Source organism: Brachionichthys hirsutus, chromosome 22, assembly GCF_040956055.1.
Source record: "Brachionichthys hirsutus isolate HB-005 chromosome 22, CSIRO-AGI_Bhir_v1, whole genome shotgun sequence".
Classification (NCBI taxonomy): domain Eukaryota; kingdom Metazoa; phylum Chordata; class Actinopteri; order Lophiiformes; family Brachionichthyidae; genus Brachionichthys; species Brachionichthys hirsutus.
Window position 1 is genome coordinate 7,866,727 of NC_090918.1, and position 20,858 is coordinate 7,887,584.

The 20,858-nt window shown below is 46.7% G+C and overlaps 1 protein-coding gene across 1 annotated transcript in view; it reads left to right on the forward strand.

Annotated features, from left to right (window-relative positions):
• The first annotated feature begins 413 nt into the window (after positions 1 to 413).
• pcloa (piccolo presynaptic cytomatrix protein a) overlaps positions 414 to 20,858 on the forward strand; it is a 30,437-nt gene continuing 9,992 nt past the window's right edge. Inside the window, exons 1-8 of the mRNA XM_068755233.1 lie at positions 414 to 625; positions 2,118 to 3,051; positions 3,824 to 4,813; positions 9,352 to 9,558; positions 11,794 to 15,862; positions 16,189 to 17,732; positions 17,950 to 20,014; positions 20,741 to 20,788. Coding sequence (XP_068611334.1) covers positions 414 to 625; positions 2,118 to 3,051; positions 3,824 to 4,813; positions 9,352 to 9,558; positions 11,794 to 15,862; positions 16,189 to 17,732; positions 17,950 to 20,014; positions 20,741 to 20,788 — 10,069 coding nt within the window. The remainder of the gene's footprint in view (positions 626 to 2,117; positions 3,052 to 3,823; positions 4,814 to 9,351; positions 9,559 to 11,793; positions 15,863 to 16,188; positions 17,733 to 17,949; positions 20,015 to 20,740; positions 20,789 to 20,858) is intronic.

Genomic DNA, 20,858 nt, shown 5'->3' on the forward strand with positions numbered 1-20,858 from the left:
ATAATATTTCACTTTTAAATAATAAATCTATTTATTCTAGTTCATATATTCTATAATGCAGGGTTGTTATTGTTTTTTTTAAAATAAACATTAGACGTAATTAGCATTTTATTTTGTCAAATTTCCCGGAAGCCCCCTGCCGTGACTGTGAGCTACAGCACAACGGAGACCCCCCCCCCCTGTCACGGAAAACTGTGGCTACCGAGGTTGTACGGCTGCAGAGATGCGCGACACAGAAAAACAAGGAGCGTCGTGGAAAATGGGACGACGGGGGGGCAGGAAAGGAAAACACTGAGCAGAAATCATCCGGGATGCTCCGACACACCGGGGGGCCGCCGTCTTCTCTGAGCACCGAGAGGGCCCGGATCGCGCATTGATCCGTACGCGCGGGGGTTGGGGGGGGGGGGTCGATCATGGGGAACGAAGCGAGCTTGGAAGGGAGCGAGGGGCCGCCGCCTGAGCTACCGGAGGGGCTGGAACCTGACGGGAAGGGAGGCTTCGTCCGGGTCCCCGAAGGGACCCCGGTCAACTTGGGTGAACTCAGCGAGGAGGAGAGGCGGCAGCTCGCCGCGGCGACGTCAAGGGCGCACGGCAGGCAGCCCGGAGGCGCAGCGGCTGCACGAAGGCAGGGCTGCTCCTTCTGCTTCTTCTTTATTTAAATGCGCTTTAACGCTCGTACTAACCTGGCAGCGATGCATGAGGGAGGATCGGGTGGATGTGTTGTGATTGTGCGTGCACAGCGGCATCAAAGGAGAGCGCGTTCACGCCCATCCAAGAAACGGATTCTCAGAGTAATGGATTACTATTAACATCCGAAAATAGGAATTATTATAACATATCTCTATTAATGGCTGTGGACGTTCATTTAATAAAGCGTGGCGTTTGAAACCTTGTCCATTTGTTTGTACGCGCGCGCACAAGCTTAATTATACGTGTTTGTTTTTTTTATTTTATTTTAATGTTATTGTGTGCGGTGAATTGCTTGACTCCGCGGTTTGTAATTTTGTGTGAGATCAGAACGTAAAAGACACACCTCCTGTATTTGTGCGAAATTTTCGAAATGCCTGCTGGGTAAGAAAATCCGTCGTGCACAACGTGTTCATTTATTTATGTATCTATTTATTCCACGTGAACGACGCCGGTTAATAAAATAAAATAAAATAAAAAATCCGCCTTCCATGCACTGTTGTGAATATGCGATCTGGTGATGTCACCAAATAAACTACTGAATAGGTTGTGCGGTGATGATGACGATGATGATGAGGAGGAGTAGGAGGGGGGGGGGGGGGGGGGGCGGTAGAAAACAACCCGCTACCACCGCCGTTATTCTTATTTAAAATTCTATTCTCATTTGTGCGTCTGTGTTTATTTCAATGATTCCTGAACTTTAATTGGCTCCAATTGAAAGAGTTATTAATATCTCAGCTGGTGATGGGGGGGGGGGCACCAATATTAATATGCTATAAATAGAACGGCGGCTTTAACGTCGTCCCTCCGAGATTTCCCCTCCTGCTGCCGAACCGAGCTGAGGCTGGTCGCTCTCCGTGGTGCTGAAATGCACACCGCCGCGGATTGGCCAGCAGCAGCAGCAGCAGCAGCAGCAGCTGCACTTGTCGTGTCTGCAACGCTCTTGTCCCGCGGAATCAGGCATTGCTGTGCACGCATTGTTAAAAATAAATACATATAAACTAATCAAATGCTGTATTCATTACGTATTAAACTTTATTGTCTTGGAATCGAATTTATCTCAGCAAAGACTTGCAAGCCGAAGAAACCAAGATCCTTAGTTTGATGAATTTCTCTTGGGATCCAATGTTGACTTTCTGAGCTAATAGAAATGTCTCAGTCTCTATCTCAGCCATCTACACACGTCACTCAGCAGTATTCACTTTACTGTCAGATTTACCCAAGGGCTGCTGGCTGCACAATTGGTGCTCACTGATGTGTTCCAAATGGCCTGAGATCGCAAAGAGCTAAGCTGCTGCAGGATTAATCTTTATTATTAGCACAGTGATGCTACAAATATTGTTTTAGATGAAAAATATTGTTTTTTTTGTTTTGTTTTTAATTAACAAAAATATCTCAGTTGCTTCTTTTTCTTTCTCTCCATTTTTTAGGCCATCAGAATCAGATGTCCAGGAGCAATCCCAGCAGGTAGGGGCCCCCAGGGGCCCTAAAGGTCTCAGTAAGAGTCGCACTGTCGACGCCTTCAACCAGGGCCCCCCTGGGAAGTCCACACCGGGACGTAGCCCCTCATCCTTCAGCCTTTTTGAATCCAGACTCCGGCAAGAGCCAAAAGCAACCGAGACCAAATCCTCAGGAATGTTTGGTTCCAGCTTCCTCAGCGGGGCCAACCCGCTCAGTGCCATGTCATCCATGACCTCCTCGGTCTCCTCCTCCATATCTTCTATGGGGGATTCAGTCAACATTCCCAAGCTTGGACTATTTGGGGATGACGAGGGGGGCGATGCGTCTGCAAAACCTGTGTCCAAGCAGGGAGGAAAGCCGACAGCAAAAGGTCCACAGCAAGGGCCAGGTCCAAAGGGCCCACAGCAGGGAGCACCTCACAAACAGAGTCAGGCCCCTTCTGGGCAGGGACCAAAGCCAGGACAAGGGCCTCCTGGACAGGGACCCAGGCAAGGTCAGGGACCACCAGGCCAAGGACCCAAAACAGGTCAGGGTCCCCCTGGCCAAGGACCCAGACAAAGTCAAGGACAGCCAGGTCAAGGATCCGCAGTACAACAGGTTTCCGGAGCAGGCCAAGGACCGCCGGATCAAGGTGCCAAACAGGTTGGCCCTCCCCAGCAAAAAGGTGGACCCTCACAACAAGGACCTGGGAAACCGAGCCCCGGCGGCCCTGGGGCTCAACCAGCCAAGAGCGGAGGGCCTCCGAGTCAGCAGGGGGCTGGAAAACCTGGAGGTGGATTCTGTCCACTGTGCAAAACCACCCATCTGAACACTGGATCTAAGGAGCCACCTAATTATAATCACTGCACAGAGTGTAAGAAGCAGGTCTGCAGCCTCTGTGGCTTCAGCCCCCCAGACTCCGCGGTAAGACGGCGATTACATTAGTTCTTTTGTTTTCATCTTCCTCTTATTATTATACAAATGCGAGCGTTTTATGTGTGTAGTCATAAGTTCTCCCAATGATTAATATGATATTGTCAAGCAATAATCTAGTCTGCTGCCGGGTATAATGGCTTTCTATCTAATAACGTAGACGTTTGTGTTATTGATGGCAGCGGGCGGGAAAAGGTCGTGCATTATTAAGTTTCTTTGTGAAATATCAAATTATTTATCCAGTTCACTCAGTCCACGTCACCATATTTCATATTTACTGTGGTTATTTACTCATATTTTCTCGGGCTAAAGATATAAATCTTTCAAACAAAATGAGTCTAAGCAATGCCGTTAAACGATTGGTTGGGAGATGCCGAGAGAGGAAATTCAAAATGATCAAAATGATTTGGAAATAATGAGGGAAGTAATGAATCCAGGCATATTTGCATAGATAAAAGTACAAGATCTGGAAAAAGACGGTTTTATTGCTGTTGAATTCGGCACTAGCTTGTTAGTAGCATGCTGCTCTCTGAGCCCAGTGAAGGGAGGCTGTCTTATAATAGCGGTGCATCATTTGAGAGACAGAGGGACCATATGGACCCAGGGAATGTTGATCAAGGTGACTCATGCCATGGCCACAGGAAGACTCTGCCAGCCTGAGAGGACACTCCGTCCCACATGGAACATAATGAAGCGGATGTTTTTTGTTGTTGTTGTTGTTGGCATTGATATCTGCTTCTAAACATTTCTTTTTTGTGGTCAGGGCAAAGAATGGCTGTGTCTCAACTGCCAGATGCAGCGAGCGATGGAAGGTATGGATCCCCAGGGTGCGACAAAACCAAAACCGGGGTCAGCACCGCCCTCGCCCCAGAGACAAGCGCCCGGCAAGCCCGGCAAGCTGTTGATTAAGCAGCAGAGCACTACCGAGCAAGGGTTAACACCGCCCACCACGCCAAGGCAGAAATCCCCGGGCGCCAGCTCTCCTGGACCGCTTTCCCCGGGCTCGCCCAAAATTGACCCCAAGACGGGCCGTCCAATTCAGCCAAAGTCCAGTCCGCTGCAGTCTCCAGCGAAAGCCAAACAGGAATCCGGCTTCTTCGGGGGCTTTGGAGGTCTCAGTCTGGGGGGCATAACAGATGCAGCTAAACCTTCCGCACCTGCCTCGGAGTCGGTCACGGGAAAACTGTTCAGTGGATTTGGCGGTTTGATGGAGTCGTCGAAGCCTCAAGCGCCAAAGCAGGAGGAGTCGGCGGCGGGGAAGTTTTTCGGAGGTTTTGGAGGATTGACGGAGTCGGCAAAATCTCCCGCGGCTTCTTCTCAGATGTTTAGTTTCGGATCGTCGCTCTTGAGTTCAGCCGCTAATATTGTGTCTGCAGAGGACCAGAAAGCAACAGATTCTCCTCCGGGGTTGCCCCCAGACTCCCCCGCTGACTCCGCACCAGGCTCCCCTCTGGATTCTGGCCCTGGCTCTCCCCCTGACTCCCCATTCTCACCTCTGGGGTATCCTCCTGATTCAGAGTCTGGCCCCGGCACCCCAACTGCGCGGTCCAAGAAGCCCCTCAGAACCACTTCTGTGGAGCGGGAAGAGAAGCCCTCGCCGGCTCCCGCATCAGCAGCCATCGAAAGCTGCCCTCTCTGTGATGCGGTGCTAAACGCTGCATCTGCAGACGCGCCCGACTTCAGCCGCTGCAGCGAGTGCAAGAAGGACGTGTGCAATCGGTGTGGCTTCAATCCTACGCCCCATTTAGGAGAGGTAAGCAACCTTTTTACAGTGTGAAAATGAATTTGGTCGTTTGAATGGACGTCCCATCACCAAAGGCGCTTGTGCGCTTTCTTGTTTAAGTGTGCGAGCTCGTCCAATGATGACATGGGAAGCTGAGACCTATAGCCGGGCCCGCCTCCCGAGGTGTGGGTGCGGCTTAAATCGGTGTTTTACCTGCTCTTACTGTGAAGGATCAGTAAAAATAAAAGCTAACTTTGGTCGGGTCGTTTCTTGGCAGTCTTGCATTTATTAAGCAAACTAAAGCCGTGGTTCACGTGTCGCCTCCTGACATGTGATTCACATGTCTGCCAACCAGCAGCTCTACGCAGGCCTCACGTGTTAGCCGCTTCGCTAGCTGCTGGCTTAAGTGCGTCTTTGGTAATCTCTGTATTTCTGGTTCTCGGAGGAGACTTCTGTTGCAACGAGAGGAATTGATCTCCACCTCCCCTTGACCCAGTGCAAATGCTAATTCCTCATGTGGAATTTGCACACACATAAAAATTCTGATAGTGTGTCTGGTATCGCTCAAATGTAAAATTTAAGATGCAATAAAGTCTTTCTGGAGTCTTGCACAACCAAAAGCAAAGATGCATTAATATAAAAGTGTTCTGTGTAACAAATAGGGGGTGTATTTTATTTGCTGCTGGACCTTTTGGGTTCCCGCTTTCATGTTTCTGTCTCTGCTGTCACTCTTAATTGCATTCTCTTGCTGGGATAATGAGGAACTGGATTGTGCAGTCACTTAATTAAGGCTCAGCATGGAGAAAAAATGTGACCATGCCGGAGAGATGGACGTCCACGCTGCTCACCTTCTAATTGTATATAGATTTCCCATTTGAACAGCGGCTCCTCTTAAAAAAAAAAAAGATGGAAGGCTGCCTGGGGCTTCTTTGATCAAAACGGAACAAGTCAAACGTTGAATCGGCAGGAAGCGCTCCGGCGCTCCTCGACTGCGTCATCGGCTCCCCACGCGCTGTGCCTCGCTTCTGTGTCACCCGCTGTCACAATGTTGGCTGCCAGGATGAGGTCATTTGCTGACGCATGAAAGTGTGTGTGCACCTGCGTGTGTGTGTGTGTTTCCTAAAAAGATTTAACGGCCATCAGGAAGTCTGTCGGTGTTTGATCCCTGATTCAGGTGTCTCACCCTCCATCCTTGTCTTATCCTTTCCTCTCTGACGCCTTTTATATCACCTTTCCCAGAATCTAATTTCCCTCTGTTTTACGTCTTCCTCCATCCTCATCCTTTAAGCTTGACTTATCCTCGGATGGAGACTCATTTTAATGCCGATGGGTTCTCGCTGCTTATCCTCCTTTTTTTCTTTTTTAACACAGTGATTTCCTCTGTGCCGTCCCTTTGCGTTTGCCGTCGTCCCTGTAAATGTCTAGCGCTGCTCAGCGATGTTACTGCAGCTCAGACGCCACGTCTTATCGGTGATGAGAAGTCTTGTGTCAAAAAAATGGGTCGAGGCTCTGCTCTGCTTACAAGCATGAAGAAGAGGATTCGAGCTGCACACCAGCAACAACCAATGAAATGTAACCTTTGTTTTAATTTGGCTTGTTTAATAGCCACAGTCTTATTTGCCAGTGTATTACAAGTTATTCTTACACACCAGGCAATTATGCTCTAATGCTTTAATAACAATTGGACTCCCCGACCTTAATTATTAAACGAAGTATTGATAATGGAGGATCCGATAGCAACTAGAATGCTTCAGTCCAAAACTCCTCTATTACTCATTTATGATTGTGAAAATCATCGATGCTAAAAAAAACCACACGGAATACGGATTGCTGGTGATTCTTAATTTGATGCTGCAATCATAAGTAGGTCATCCTCGACTGCTGGAATCATAGGCTACGTTTAATGGTTATAGTTCAGGTTGCATCCTGTCCAGCGACTAAATGTGAGTCAGCATGCACGTTTCAGTTGGTGGGTATCTTCACCAGACATGTGAACACGTACACACGCCTCCCTCATTGCTATTCTGTGTTCGTAGGTTAGAATAAAGACGCTCGACGCTCTGCGTCTGCGCCGGCAGATAAAGGCATCACAGTCATGGATTTACAGTAAACAGAAAAATCAGATATGAATGAGTTTGTTTGTTTTTACAGTAATAGTGATCATGTTTGGCCCGTTCAGCTTTGTTTTTCCTTTTTCACATTTCATCCTTTTTAAAAAAAGGGTATATCACCTCGGAAGGCCCGAAATGGGAGGCATTTTTTAGCCTTTAAATGTGTGTGTTCAGTCGAAATGTCTTCAAAAGCTGCGGCTTGCCTCTTCTTTCATTGCGCCTTTAAAGCATCTCTTCTTCCAGCCCCAGAACGGTCTCCAATGATCTTCTTTTTAAGGTACTGGTACTCTCTATTTTAGCAATAGCCTCGACTCCCGAGGATTGGGGTAAAAGCCAAGACATCGTGTGTGTGTGCCAGCTGGCACACGATGAGACGGCGAGGCATGGACAGGCGGGCGGAGACATACAGACGCTCGAGAACACCCATTTTGGCCATCGGCCTGGTCTAGTTAGCACCGGCTGTTACGTCAGAGACCCCCAGAAAGAGCGACGGATTAGGTTCAGGCTTCACCATCAAAATAAATTTCCATGCATTAAATCTCCAAGTGGGAGGTGGATGAAGTTTTTCCACCATTAAAAAGCAGAATCAGTTCATCACTTCCTCCTTGTTGCCAAACGTTTAAGCTGGTTAAGGATGACAGTGCGGAGACGAGCTACCGCTCGTGAGGCTGCACCCGTTTGTTCAGGCAGCAAGGGGTTAAAAATTCAGCAAATGCAAACGGCTCAAGCGACAGAATGTGCTGTCTTTTCTGCGACGGCTTTTCTGCAACAGACTGCATGTGAAAGAGGAGAGGGAATGCTGTGACGATCTGACAGGGAGGAGAGCGGATGGGGGTGGGGGGTGGGGATGTCACAAAGGATATGGGTTCTAGCCCATGCTGCCCTAAGCAGTTTTGGGCCTTGACAACCTGACCGCTGTGGTTTGCTTTAGCGCTCGTGAGTCACGCCTTTTGGGGCCACATTAGCTGCACCTACAGGCTGAATTTAGCATTGAGTGGAAAAATCTGATGGAGCAAAAACAGTAACATGCACGTGTGTGTGTGTGTGTGTGTGTGTGTGTGTGTGAGAGAGAGAGAGCGTAAATCAGGGCACTTGGAGTTGTTCTGTGTGACTTGGCCTTGTTATGCTCTGAATTCTATCGCTGTGATTGGATTCTAATCTGGGTCTACGCTCTGCTGTGTATTCTGCATGGGTATTTTGTATTCATGTCTGTACCCAGTACCTTCTTGCTCTGAAGGTACCGGGTACAGATCCTATCTGTGCGTAGTTTTTTTTGTGTTCTCGACCGTGTCTCCTGGTCTCTCTTTGTCTTCTGTCAGTTAAAGGCGAGGTACTGAGAATTGGAGAATCATTGTTAACCCTGGCAATCTTTGCTCGTGGGTTGCTTTATGCAGTTTCTTGCAGCTCTGCAGCTCGCTCATATTCATTCACATACCCTTCTGAAATCTGGCGAGCTCAGCCATTGTCCTGGTTACCAAGCAGCGAAGGCGTCCAATTTCCTTCAGCTTCCCAGTTTAGATTGCACGTCTTGTATTTGAGCTCGAAATCAACCTCATCTCGCTTTCCCAGTTTCAAAATCTTAAGGCGAGCTATATCTCCCATAGTTCCATGATTTGAGCGAGATTTACACCGATGCATCAGCAAGGAGGACCCCACCCCCCACCCCCAATGTAGATCGCTAATCCATTTGGGACATTTATTGAGGACAAATCTCTTTCTTGGCTTCCAGGAGCTGAGCCGTGATGTTCCGCGTCCTGCATTATAATGAAATTGAACACTCTGCAATGCTCATCAGTGAGATAAAGGAGGCGGCTTCTAGACATTACTTTTAGCAATGAGGGGTGACTTAAGCGTGACTGCATGAAGGGCAGTAGTCCTCCAACAGTGAAGTAATCTTTGCTGAGGAAAAAGCTTTTTTTTTTTTTTTTAGCACTGATATCCTCCTATTACAAAGTGAGGTTTATAGCACAATCACACACAGGGATCCTTCCGGCCCAAATGTAAGGCGTTAAATGTGTTCAGAGAGGTGCGAGATATTTGCAGACTCAGTTGCACTTCAGAGATAATTATGATGGATGGTTTTGCCTCAAAACACATTAGAATATAAACACAGTTTCGCAGGTGGCTGGGAGTTTTAAATTCCTTCCTATGAAGGTGGACTGGTGGAGGCCTGAAAGCGAAAAAGAAAAATCGACTGTCTCACATTTTAAAGTGATTCTTGGCCGTCATCCTGAACTGCAGCTTTCCCTTCCTTCCCAACAATCGATTAACAGATTTATAAGAGGTGATCATGTTCAGTTTGTTGGCAGGATCCGGTGATGAGTCACCTCCGGTGTCCGTTAACTCCTTCACTTCTGCTGCAAGCTATGCATGTCAATACTGTGTAACTGATGTAGTCCATTACTTATGGGTTTACTTATCTACAAAATAAAATGTATTTTCACCTTTTTCTTACAGAAACAATGGATTTGCCTTCAGTGTCAGACCCAAAGAGCCATTTCTGGCCAACTCAGAGACGTGCCGCCTCCAGCCATGACTTCCCCGGAGAAGCGTCCCGCTCCTGCTCCTGCCCCTACTCCTTCCACCACTCCCGCCCCACCTGCTGTAGATAATACACCTGTAGTAGAATCCGCCGCCCTCCCTCCACCAGCTCCCGAGGCCAAGGTAGTATCCACAGCCCTTTCCACAACTCCCTTAACGTCTAAACCCAAAGTCTCTTTGGGATTAGACGTTTCTCTTTCTGATCGCACCCATCAGGATGCACCACAGTTAAAAGATCAAAAGCATCCAGAGCCTGATCCATCCGACATTAAGCAACGGGTGCAGAGCGCACCTGTCGGTGGAATCCCATCAGTTCAGCAGCAGCGGAGTGGTTCTAAGAATACGACAGAGGGCCTCCCTGTTCAAAGACAGACGCCAAATCTATCCAGTGATGCAGGTTCAAATAAGACGGCAGCCCGTGTTGAGGTAGAAATGGATCCAAATGGCGTATTGTGTATTCAGAATGAGGTCGCACCTCCCGTGATTAACAGAGAGAAAGAAGGAGTAGCAGTCTCGCAGGAGTTTGAACCACAGCCGGAAATTCCAGCTCCAAATGTAAAAGAGGAGAACATAACAGCGGTGGAACTCCACAAGTCAAGTGTGCAACCTCGGGTCGAGAATATTGCACCAGGTCAAACTACATCAGACACAGCAGGCACGGTGTTTAATAGAGAGCACGTTGCAACAGCCAAACTTGAGAGTGACGGTGAAGCGAATGTAGAAATGACTGCTGAAAGGAGAGCTGCTTCTCCTCATCCAGCCGACTTTCTGGAACATTTTGCTCCGGTCTGCAATATCGCCATTTCTAAAGTTGGCCACATGCATGTACCAGAACCTGCACTGACAAAATTTACAGAAAACGAAGGTTCTCCGGAAGCGCCGGAGAACAAAGATAGCGTCTCAGCATCAGAGGAGGGAAGTCGAGCTAATAAGGTTGAAAACAAATCCACAGAGCAGCGCGCTCCACATCATCCAGCAACTAAGTCACTTCCTGTTACTGTAGTTCAAGGAGAAGCAAAAGCTACAGGGAAAGCAGAAGATGAGAAAACCTTTAGAGGTAAAGTTTTTGAAAAAGCTGATATTGACGGGGAAACAGATAAGCGGGAAGTAGCTGAAAAGACAGACGTGGAAACGTTGGTTGAGATGACAAGCATGAAAGACAATGCTGCAGCAAAAAACACTGGGGAGGGGGAAGCCAACAAAATAGGAAAAAATGAGGACAAGAGTATTGAGAATGAATCATCTCATAGCAAAAGCCTTGAAGAGGAGGGAATTCGTAATAATCCGGTGGCGAGGTCTAATAAGGTAAAAGCTGATGCTATTGAAGGAAAAGCAAGTGAACAGGAAGCGATGAAGATGGAAAATAACCAGAAAGCTCTGGGGAAGGAGGTTAATAAAGCAGCATCGACTCCCACTGCCTCCTCTACTGACACAAGGAATGCTTGTCCTGTAATAGAGGAGAAAGAACCGGAAACAGCCAAAGAGCTTGACACTGCTGTTTCTATAGAAACCCCAAAAGAACTGCTGCTGCTGCCTATGTTCAAAGGAGGGAGCGTAGTCCATAAAGAGAAGGAGCAGACATCTCTCGATACAACGTTGAAAGCAGATGATACATTTCAGAGAACTGCAATGTCTGAGGAGGTGAGTGTTGCAGAGTTAAGTGTAGAGATAGTGTCAGGTTTTGCCACGGAGACAAAAGTCAGAGCTAAAACCTGTGAGGTTGAGACAGGAACTGATTCAAGGAAGACAAACAGTATTGCTGAAAATCCACATGAAATAGAGAACGAGATTCTGACAGGCAATGAAGTAGAACTGCTGGGGAAACTCGACAAAAATACGCCACCGCTTGTTGCAGGCGACATCCGGGATCCTATTTCTGGATCAGAACCAAGTGAGACTTGTGGAAAAGACAGCATGGTGCAGTTTGATGTTGGAAATAGCATGATATCAAAGAAAGATGAAGAATCAGGGATGCCGTTTGAAAGCGGTGTGTCGGCATCTGTAGCTTCAACCCTGGTAGAACCCGAAATCCCGGTCTCTGTAGTAAGTGAGCGCGTCAAAATCCCAAAGGAAAAGACTAATACGGAGGAAACAAAGGCTACAGCTCAGCTTCTGAGAAAGTCCAAAGACGAAGATGCAATCTTTGAGGTGACCGTAGCACTTGCAATAGGTGGTGGTAGATTATATACTCTATTCGCTTTTACATGTAAAAAATATAATTCTGAATATTGATGTTTTTGTAAATGGAAATGTCTGAGGCACTGGAAAAAAATGAAAAAAATTTAACTGATATGTTTCAGTCAACATACTTGTATTGTGTTGTCAAATAACATTAATTGCTTTCTCTCAAATCAACAGGTGAAACCAGTTGAAACTTTGAAAGAGCCTGGAGTCAAAGACATAGCTGCCAAGGAAGGCAGTCCTACCAGCCCATCAGACCTAGCAAAACTGGAAAGCACTGTCCTTCCTATTCTTGAGGCGCAGGCCAGCACGCAACCAAAGGAGGAGGAAAAATTAACAGACACACTGAAGAGCAGACGTAAATTAGAGGTGCTTCCTTTCTCGCCTGACTCGCCCAGCTCAGAGGATGATAGAGAACTTTCTACCAAAGTTACGGCAAAGAAAAAGCTACTTGTGCCCATGGATGTCAGAGCGGATTCCCTGGATGACAGCAGTGACAGCTTTGGAAAGGAAAGTCCTATGTCAGGTGATGATGAGGAATTTATTAGAAAACAGATCATGGAAATGAGTGAGAATGAGGATGCTTCCCCATCTGATGAGGAGAATTCAATTCACCGTAAGATAAGAGAGGATGAGAAGAAACAAATGGAACAGAGGAAAACGGGGGCTGGACAGAGGAGCGCATCAGGGAAAGCCAGGCGTCTTACTAAGAAGAGCACTATAAGTCCAGATGATGAAGTTAAGCAAATCCAGGGTTCTTTGGATAAACCTGACATAGACAAGGAAGACGAAATGAAAGACCGGGAGGTTCAGACTGGAATGGGAGTTCGCAAATTCCAAGCAATGGATCTCAATACGACCAGCAGCTCTATACGTATGCCTATGGATGATGGAGAGCTAGATATTGAAAGTCTTACAGACTCTCCCGATGATCGGTCGAGAGGTGAGGGGTCTTCAAGTCTACACGCATCCAGTTTCACTCCTGGGACGTCTCCAACATCCCTCTCATCACTCGATGAAGACAGTGACAGTAGCAGTCCCAGCCATGGCTGTTCTGGTGAGAGCAAACAACACAGGAAAGCCAAACACAGACAAGCTGGTCAAATGCTACCAACTATTGAAGACTCTTCAGAAGAAGAAGAGTTACGGGAGGAAGAGGAACTCCTCATGGAGCAAGAAAAACAGAAGGGTTCAGGGAAAAGGTCCAAGAAAGACAAAGAAGAAATCCGAGCGCAGAGGAGGCGAGAGCATCCAAAGACAACACCAAGCAACCTGTCCCCCATTGAAGATGCCTCACCAACGGAGGAACTGAGGCAAGAGGCTGAAATGGAGGAGATCAGACGGTCATCCTGCTCCGATTTCTCCCCCAGTATTGATTCGGATACTGAAGGGTTTGAAATTCATGCCACAAAGATTGCAGCAGTTCAGAAAACATATAGACTGCCAACATCAGTATCTCTTCACTCCCCGACAGATCAAGAAACTAATAAACGGCAGAAGAAAACTCTGAAATCTGCTGATGAGGCCTATGAGGAAATAATTTTGAGGGCTACATCTCCAACTTTTGAGAAAGATGGGAGTCAACCAGGAAAAGAATCTCTTTATGGAGGCATGCTCATTGAAGACTATGCCTATTCATCTCTCATCGACAATTCAACAGTTGATTTTGTAGAGCCAGAGAAGATTGTTGTTCCTGCTCAGCCAAAAATGCTGAGATCTCCAGATGAAGTTTATGAGGACATGATAAAGAAAAGGAAAGAATTCATGCAACTTGAGCAGGAATATCAAAATACGCAGCCCAAAACTGAAAGTACTAAACCAGAAATTGTCTTGCATCCTGCTGAGAATATCCTCTCCAAAAGCAGTACAGTAACAGTAGGGAAAGACGGAAACCCATTGTTGGATGCTGAAACTGCCTATGAAGAGCTAATGAAAAGAGTGCTGACTCCTGGAACAAGTCCGACTCAGCCAGAGCCCGACGTGGATGCCATCGCTTCTCAAAGGGCACTCCATCCCATCCCAGACTTAAGGGTGACACAGTGCTCTTCAGGAGAGTTGTCTTCTGATGACGAGAGTATCAGCAAAACGGAAGAGGAGACAATGTCAGTATCTGATACAACATCCGCCATGCAAACTGAGCTTGTAACGGTGGTTTCAGAGGCCCCCCTACCATCCACATTAGATCATCAACCTCATGCCACGTTTCCAGCCTCCAAGGCTGATCTTGTGGACTTATCTGGTGCACTCCCAAGAACATCAACACACATGATTGCCAGTGTATCACCTTTTCCCACCGTTCCTCAGTACACACCCAGTATTCCCAGCATAGTGTCAACTGCCCCACCGGTACCCCCTAAGCCTAGCATTCAACTTAAGGCTAATTCTCAGGAAAAAGCAGAAGTACCTATTGCACCACCACTGCCTCCTCCCACCCCACCAAAACCTATTGTTTTTCCAAGGAAACCTCCAGTTCCTCTTCCACCTCAGGCTTCAGCAATTCCAATCAAGTCAGAAGCAGAGGCCATGACTACTGTGGCCCAAGGACCATCCACAAGACAAGCGGGTATACAAATGTATAAACCTCATGTTCCCCCTCCTGTTCCCCCAAAGCCAACCATTCATGTTGGGATTGGGGATAGTAGATCAGGACATTGTGTCAAGCCACCAATTGCCCCAAAGCCTGCCTCACAACCTTCTTCACCTGCCCATGCTGCCGCCCTTCCACCAAGACCAACTGTACTTCCTACAGGTTCTACGGACATAGCCCTGAATCTGAGCCCTTCTTCTGAAAGTAAGCTGTTTCAACCTTCACCAAAGTCTCCCACTTCTCCGAGATATGCAAGGAATCTGCGTGACACATATGTGGTCATCACACTGCCATCTCAGCCCAGTTCTCCAGTAGAATGTGTCTCAACTCAAGCCCCCTCCAGCCCTGGCCCGGCATCTCCTTCACGCCAAGATCACCCCCAAAGTTATCACCAACCACTGTCTCAACCTCAGCCATATCCACAGCAGCATCCACCACCACTTTCTCCTCAAACAACCAGGGTACCTCTGGCATACACCCGTTTCTCAGAATCTATTGAAAGTCAAGAGATTTGTGGCCCAGAGAAACATGTCTCTAGTTCTTGTCACATAATTGAGGCTATTTCTGCCTCAGCACAGTCACCCGTGGTTATGCCTAATTTGATCAGTCAACTGGTCACTACAGAAGTGCAAAGGACCCTCGTCTCTGTTGTACATGAAAGAACAGCTCCACCAGTGCCAGCTCCAAGGGCAAATGGTATCCCACTCACAATGGAAAAAACTAAGCCCCAACTGGCAGCTCAAAATGGACAGGCAATTCAACCCTCTGAAGTGGTTGATCTTAGGACCGTGAAGGGAGACCCAGAATCAGACATGAATGGTGTTGATCTGTCTGCTGGGACAGAAGCAAGACATACCTTTTTTGCGATTGATGTTAACCATCAGAACAGTGCAGTGCAGTCACCGGTGGTCAACCTCAGTACAGAATCATCTACTTTATCTATTATGACTGATAGCATCACCATTGTAACCTGTGCTGCCACAATCCATCAATCTAATACTGTAGCCACCCCTCAAGTACCTTCATTGCCCCTTCAGCTAACAAAAAGCAAAACATTTGAACCTGTTTCTCAAATTATATACAGGCCAATTGATTCGCAGCCCCTTTACCAAGCTAGTACAGAGATCCCTATTAACCTCTCGGTTGGATCAAGCACAGGTGGAGGGACTTTGCAGACTGTCACTATTGCCCCCACATCTATTGCAAGCGTAGCCAATGGATTAAGTGCAGGTACAGCCACAGTGGCAGGAGCAGTTGACCTTAGCACAGCAAAATCATTCAACACTGTAGTATCAATGGATGCTGCTTCTGCAGAAGCGGCCACAGCTTTCCTCACAGACGACGATGGCAAACCAGTGGATCTAACTGCAGGAAAGCGAACTGTATGCTGTGATGTAGTCTACAAGCTCCCATTTGCCGGAAGTTGCACTTCTCAGCAACCTACCACACCACTGCCTGAAGACCGCTTTGGATATCGTGATGACCATTACCAGTATGACCGATCACCTTATGGCATGAGAGGATTTGGCGGGATTAAACCATCAATGTCAGACACTAACCTAGCAGAAGCTGGCCTCTTCTTTTATAAGAGCAAGAATGGCTATAGTTTCACAACAGAGGGTGCAGTAGATCTTACCTCTGCAAAGATTTCTGATGCAGGTCAGTGGAGTGACATTGCAGACCTGTCACTTAAATGTCATTTTGAGCTTCCTCTGCTCATTCATGGATAACGTGACATTTTTTGTTTTGTTTTTGCTTTCTTATTTCTTTTGCATGGACAATTCATTTTTTGTTCATTCTTCATAATATTTTTGCATGTACCAGCATCCTGTCTGTTATGTTGTTTTTGCACTTCTCGACATTGGAGTTATTTTCTTTTTCTTTTCCTCCTTTTTTTCTACGTTGAATCACTCATGGCTTGCTTCCATATTGAAAAACTCTGCATTATTTGGACTGAACTGCTATTTTTTTTTTACTTTTGACAGGTGAAGCTGTTGACTACTCCAAGAAAGGGACTTATGCAGGAATGACAAGTCCGCCCTTTTCCAAAGCCAGAGTCACAAGTGCTGTGGGTACACTCTTTGGTACAAACAGTGTTTTGAGGTCATCTAATGGGGTGGTATATTCCTCTGTTGCAGCACCAATACCATCTACATATGCCATTACGAGGCAGCCGGGGTCCATCTTTAGTACAACATACAACACCCTGTCAGGAATGCATACAAGCGACACCATGCCCTCGCTGTCCAATCTTCAGAACGTCCCACTGACACGGTCTCACAGCTTCCTGTCCACCATCTCCACTGCTGCAGCAGAGGAGCAACGCAATGCCCCCCTCAATCTAGAGCTCTTTAAAGGGGATACTAATTCTGCCTTTGCAGTCACCAGAGCAACAACTTCTTTATCGCTCGACAGCTATACTGATGCATCTTTGGAGGCCATAGCTGCTTCACTTGAGGCTTTATCTTCACCTATGGTTCCTGGGGATGATCAGTATCAGGCAGAATGTGAGAGGCTAGAATTGGAGAAACTCAATCAACAACGTTTGGCTGATGAATTGGAATGGGAGCGCCAGGAGATTCAGCGATTCCGTGAGCAAGAACAGCTTATGGTCCAGAAGGAATTGGAGGAACTTCAAGCCATGAAGCAGCAAATCCTGACACAACAAGAAGAGGAAAGACAGGCTCACCTTATGATGCAGAAAGAAACCTATGCTCAGCAACAGCAGCAGCTTGAGCAGATACAGAGACTCCAGGAGCAACTGCGCCAACAATTGGAAGAGCAAAGGTTTCGTCAGATGTACCCAGGTGGGGACATAACAGGGCATGGCTTGCAGGAAGCTATTGTCTTAGGACCGGATGGCACAGTGCTGTCCCGAAAGATCACGGACAGTGGATGCCAGACAGATGAAGAGGATGAAACAGTTAGCAAAGCTTATACAGCAGGAAGAAAAAAGAGAGGCGCCAAAAAGAGCGTTGACAGTTGTGTGCAGACTGATGATGAGGATCAAGATGAATGGGAAGCTCAGAACAAGGGCAGACAAAGCCGTCCACGCACTGCCAGAGGGGATAGGGCTGGGCACTCAGAGGTGTCTTTGCAAGCCCACACTGAGATTTCTATCCAAACAGATGCAGATGGGAGCATTAGGATGGACAGTAGGATGGAGCTATCTGACACTGAGAACACCTCACCAAAGAAACGACCTACCCCCTTAGAAATCAGTCAGCCTCCTAACCTGAGAGTTGATTCGTCTACACTTCGAGCTTCTCCTAAATCTCCTCAAGTGCTCTATTCCCCCATTTCCCCCTGTATATCCCCAAGCAAATCCCTTGAGTTTGTGTCTTATGAGAAATCGCTGGGTGACACAAGCCCACAAAAGCTAAAAGGAAGTGACGATCCATCAAGAGTCTCCCCAGGAAGTCAGAGGGGAGCAAAAGCCATGCAGAGATCCATGTCTGATCCTAAGCTCATGAGTCCAACTGGGGAGGAGAAGGTAACATCTGGCACTCAGTGCAGTGATGACTATACTGTGAGTACTACAAATACCACTTTTATTTACATAAATATAAAAAAAGTCTGATTGCTAACATAAAATGCTATGGTAATAACTATATACTGAAAGATTTTCTCAGCTTTGGGAAAATATTCTAAATATGTTTATATTTTTATTCACACACAATTTAGCCATCATGCACAAATATATGTTTAAAATTTCTACAGTTCTAATGGATTTATTTTTCATGCAGGGGAAAGGGTCAGGTGGAACACCAACGGGTACTCAAAAGAAAGTGAAGAGGACTCTCCCTAATCCCCCATCAGAGGATGAATCAACAACTACTGGCCAAACGGCATACAGTACTGGCTCTGCTCGCCGGAGAATGTGCCGCAATTCCAACATGGCACGTGCTAAGATTCTTCAAGACATTGATCGTGAGCTGAATCTGGTGGAGCGTGAGTCTTCCAAGCTCCGCAAAAGGCAAGCAGAATTGGATGAGGAGGAGAAGGAGATTGATGCCAAGCTTAGGTACTTGGAGATGGGTATCAATCGGAGAAAAGATGTGCTACTGATAGAAAGAGAGAAGAGGGAAAGGGCTTACTTGCAGAGTGTCGCTGATGACAGAGACTACATGTCAGACAGTGAGGTTAACAACATCAGAGAGACTCGAGGTGGGTGTGGCAGCGCAGACGATGAAGAGATCGAAGATCATGGCATTGAGCGCCCCAGGACAGCGCCACAATCAGAAATGGATGACTTTGTCCCACCTCAAACCAAGCACGAGTATGGAAAGTACTCCCAGTACCAATATCCTCAAAGCCAATACCAGCAGTCTCTCTACCAGACTCCCCAGTCCTATCAGTCTCACTCCATCTACTCCTCTGTCCCCTCACTGACCAGCGCTCAGCAGCAGAGTTACCACCAGATGCTCCTGTTGCAAGAGAAAGCTGCCAGACAAGCAGCCCTCCTTTCAGAGCTGGATGCTACTAAATATGAAGTCATTAGCCGCCAGCCTGATCCTACATCTTCAGCATACATGGGAGTCAAGTATGACAAATATGGCAACCACCTTGACCTCAGAGCCTTGGATGTGGGAAGCATAACGCGTACCCCCATGTCAGGTGTCTCTGATTCCTACTACACGGATGTAGATCACCATACACCTCGAAGTTACATGTTGTTAGAAGATGCTGCAGAACTCGCCAAGGGCTCCACGGGGTTGTCTTCATCCTATATCCTGGCTGAAAGGGAGCTGGCTAAGGCAGAGAAGATGCTTCGCCGAAGCGCTGCAGATCTAGGGTCTACGGACTATCTGGGATCTACTTCCAGGCTTCATACATTTGGAAAGACTCCCGACGAAGAGGATACGATGGAGGAACCCTACGAACTGAAACTCCTGAAGCAGCAGCTTAAGCAAGAGTTTAGAAGAAGTACTGGGACAGACAACTTAGAGCAATTGACTGGTCTCTCCCAGCACTATTATGCCCCAAGTTCTAGCATCTCAAGTTACTCCCAAAGACAATATCCAAAGTCGGACAAGTACAGCATCAGTCGTCTTACTCTCGAGAAACAGGCAGCTAAACAACTTTCACCATCCATGTACCAAAAACATAAAACTCCACTTTTAGAGCCTAAAATTTCTGCCAAGTATTCCTCTATTACAGACAGCAGAGGCTTGGAGACAGACTATACCAGCTATCTTGGGTCTGCCAGTATATCGACAAGATCTAGCCGTCTATCACAGGATGAGATTACCTTTGGCCTCCGTAAGAATATTGCAGACCAGCAAAAATACCTTGGATCTACCTTGGGTGCCAACTTGGCTGGATCATTAAACTTGGGTCAGAGCTTAGGTTTGGACTCTGCTTATCCTAGTGGTAGCCGCTCAAGACCTTCATCCCGGCCTACATCTTGCTATGGCCTGGATTTGTCTATAAAAAGAGATCCGTCCAGCTCTTCACTGAGACTGAAAGGAGATGGTGAAGCATCTGGAGACGGACCGAGCTGTCAAACCCCTTCTGGTCGCACAAAACCCACCAGCCTTCCCATTGTGCAAAGCGGGCGTGGCCGAATTCCCATAGTGGCCCAGAACTCTGAGGAGGAGAGTCCACTGAGCCCTGTGGGGCAGCCTATGGGCATGGCACGAGCGTCAGCAGGACCTCTGCCACCCATTTCAGCTGATTCAAGGGACCAGTTTGGTTCCTGTCTCTCCTTGCAGGACTCTCAGCAGCAGCAACATATCAGGGAAGAACCAACCAGGGGTAGGGGTTATGTGCTTTTGGATGACCTGCAGGGCACCCTGTCTGATAGCGAAGGTAAAAAACAGACTTGTCACTTTGATACTTTTTTCTTTCTTAGTGTTTCATCCTTGAGTGTCTGGTTATTGTTTTCTTGTTTCCATTTGGTATTGTGTAAAATCTTTAGCTTTTGTGTCGTTATTGAAACTAAGCATGTGTCTGTTTTTCACGTTTTCATGTTTAACCATAACTTTGGTGAATATATCTACTGATTTCTGGTGTCAATCAGTTGATATGTGCTTAATGTATATCTATGCATGCACCGTTTCTACTGCATTTCAGATGGTGTGTAGTGTGTTTTTTAATTCATTGCATGATACCGTACAGTCTATTTTTCTGTTGCAGCTATATTTTTTAGGATATAAATATCTCTTTTTCTGGCCGTTTGTTTGTTTTTTTAGATGGAAAGATTTTTTACATTCTTTAATTTCCTACCTCACTTAAGTAAAAATAGCACAAAGAACAAAAAACAATACAGTTCTTATTTAATCAACTCCTGAGTGTATGTATGTATGTACATTCCTCAATTTATGCATCCTGTGGAATGTGAAGTTAAATTTAAAATGACCTGGTCGGTTTCTAGCCTGAGGACAATGTTTTCATGAAATTCTAATGGATGTGTCATTGTTTCTTCTATTGTAAATTATGGATTTAGTTTATTGTAGTTGTCTAAATAGAAGAAATAACTGTGAATAAATTGGATCCCGTCATATTGCAATGTAAACCCATTTGCCTTGATTCCAGCTTTAAGTGAATCCCTGATGGCTTTGAACAGAGACGATGCAGCCAATGGTAGAGTATTAGTTCAGTTCTCCGGGCATCCATGAGCTAACGTGTTAGCCTGCACCACAAGTCAAATGCA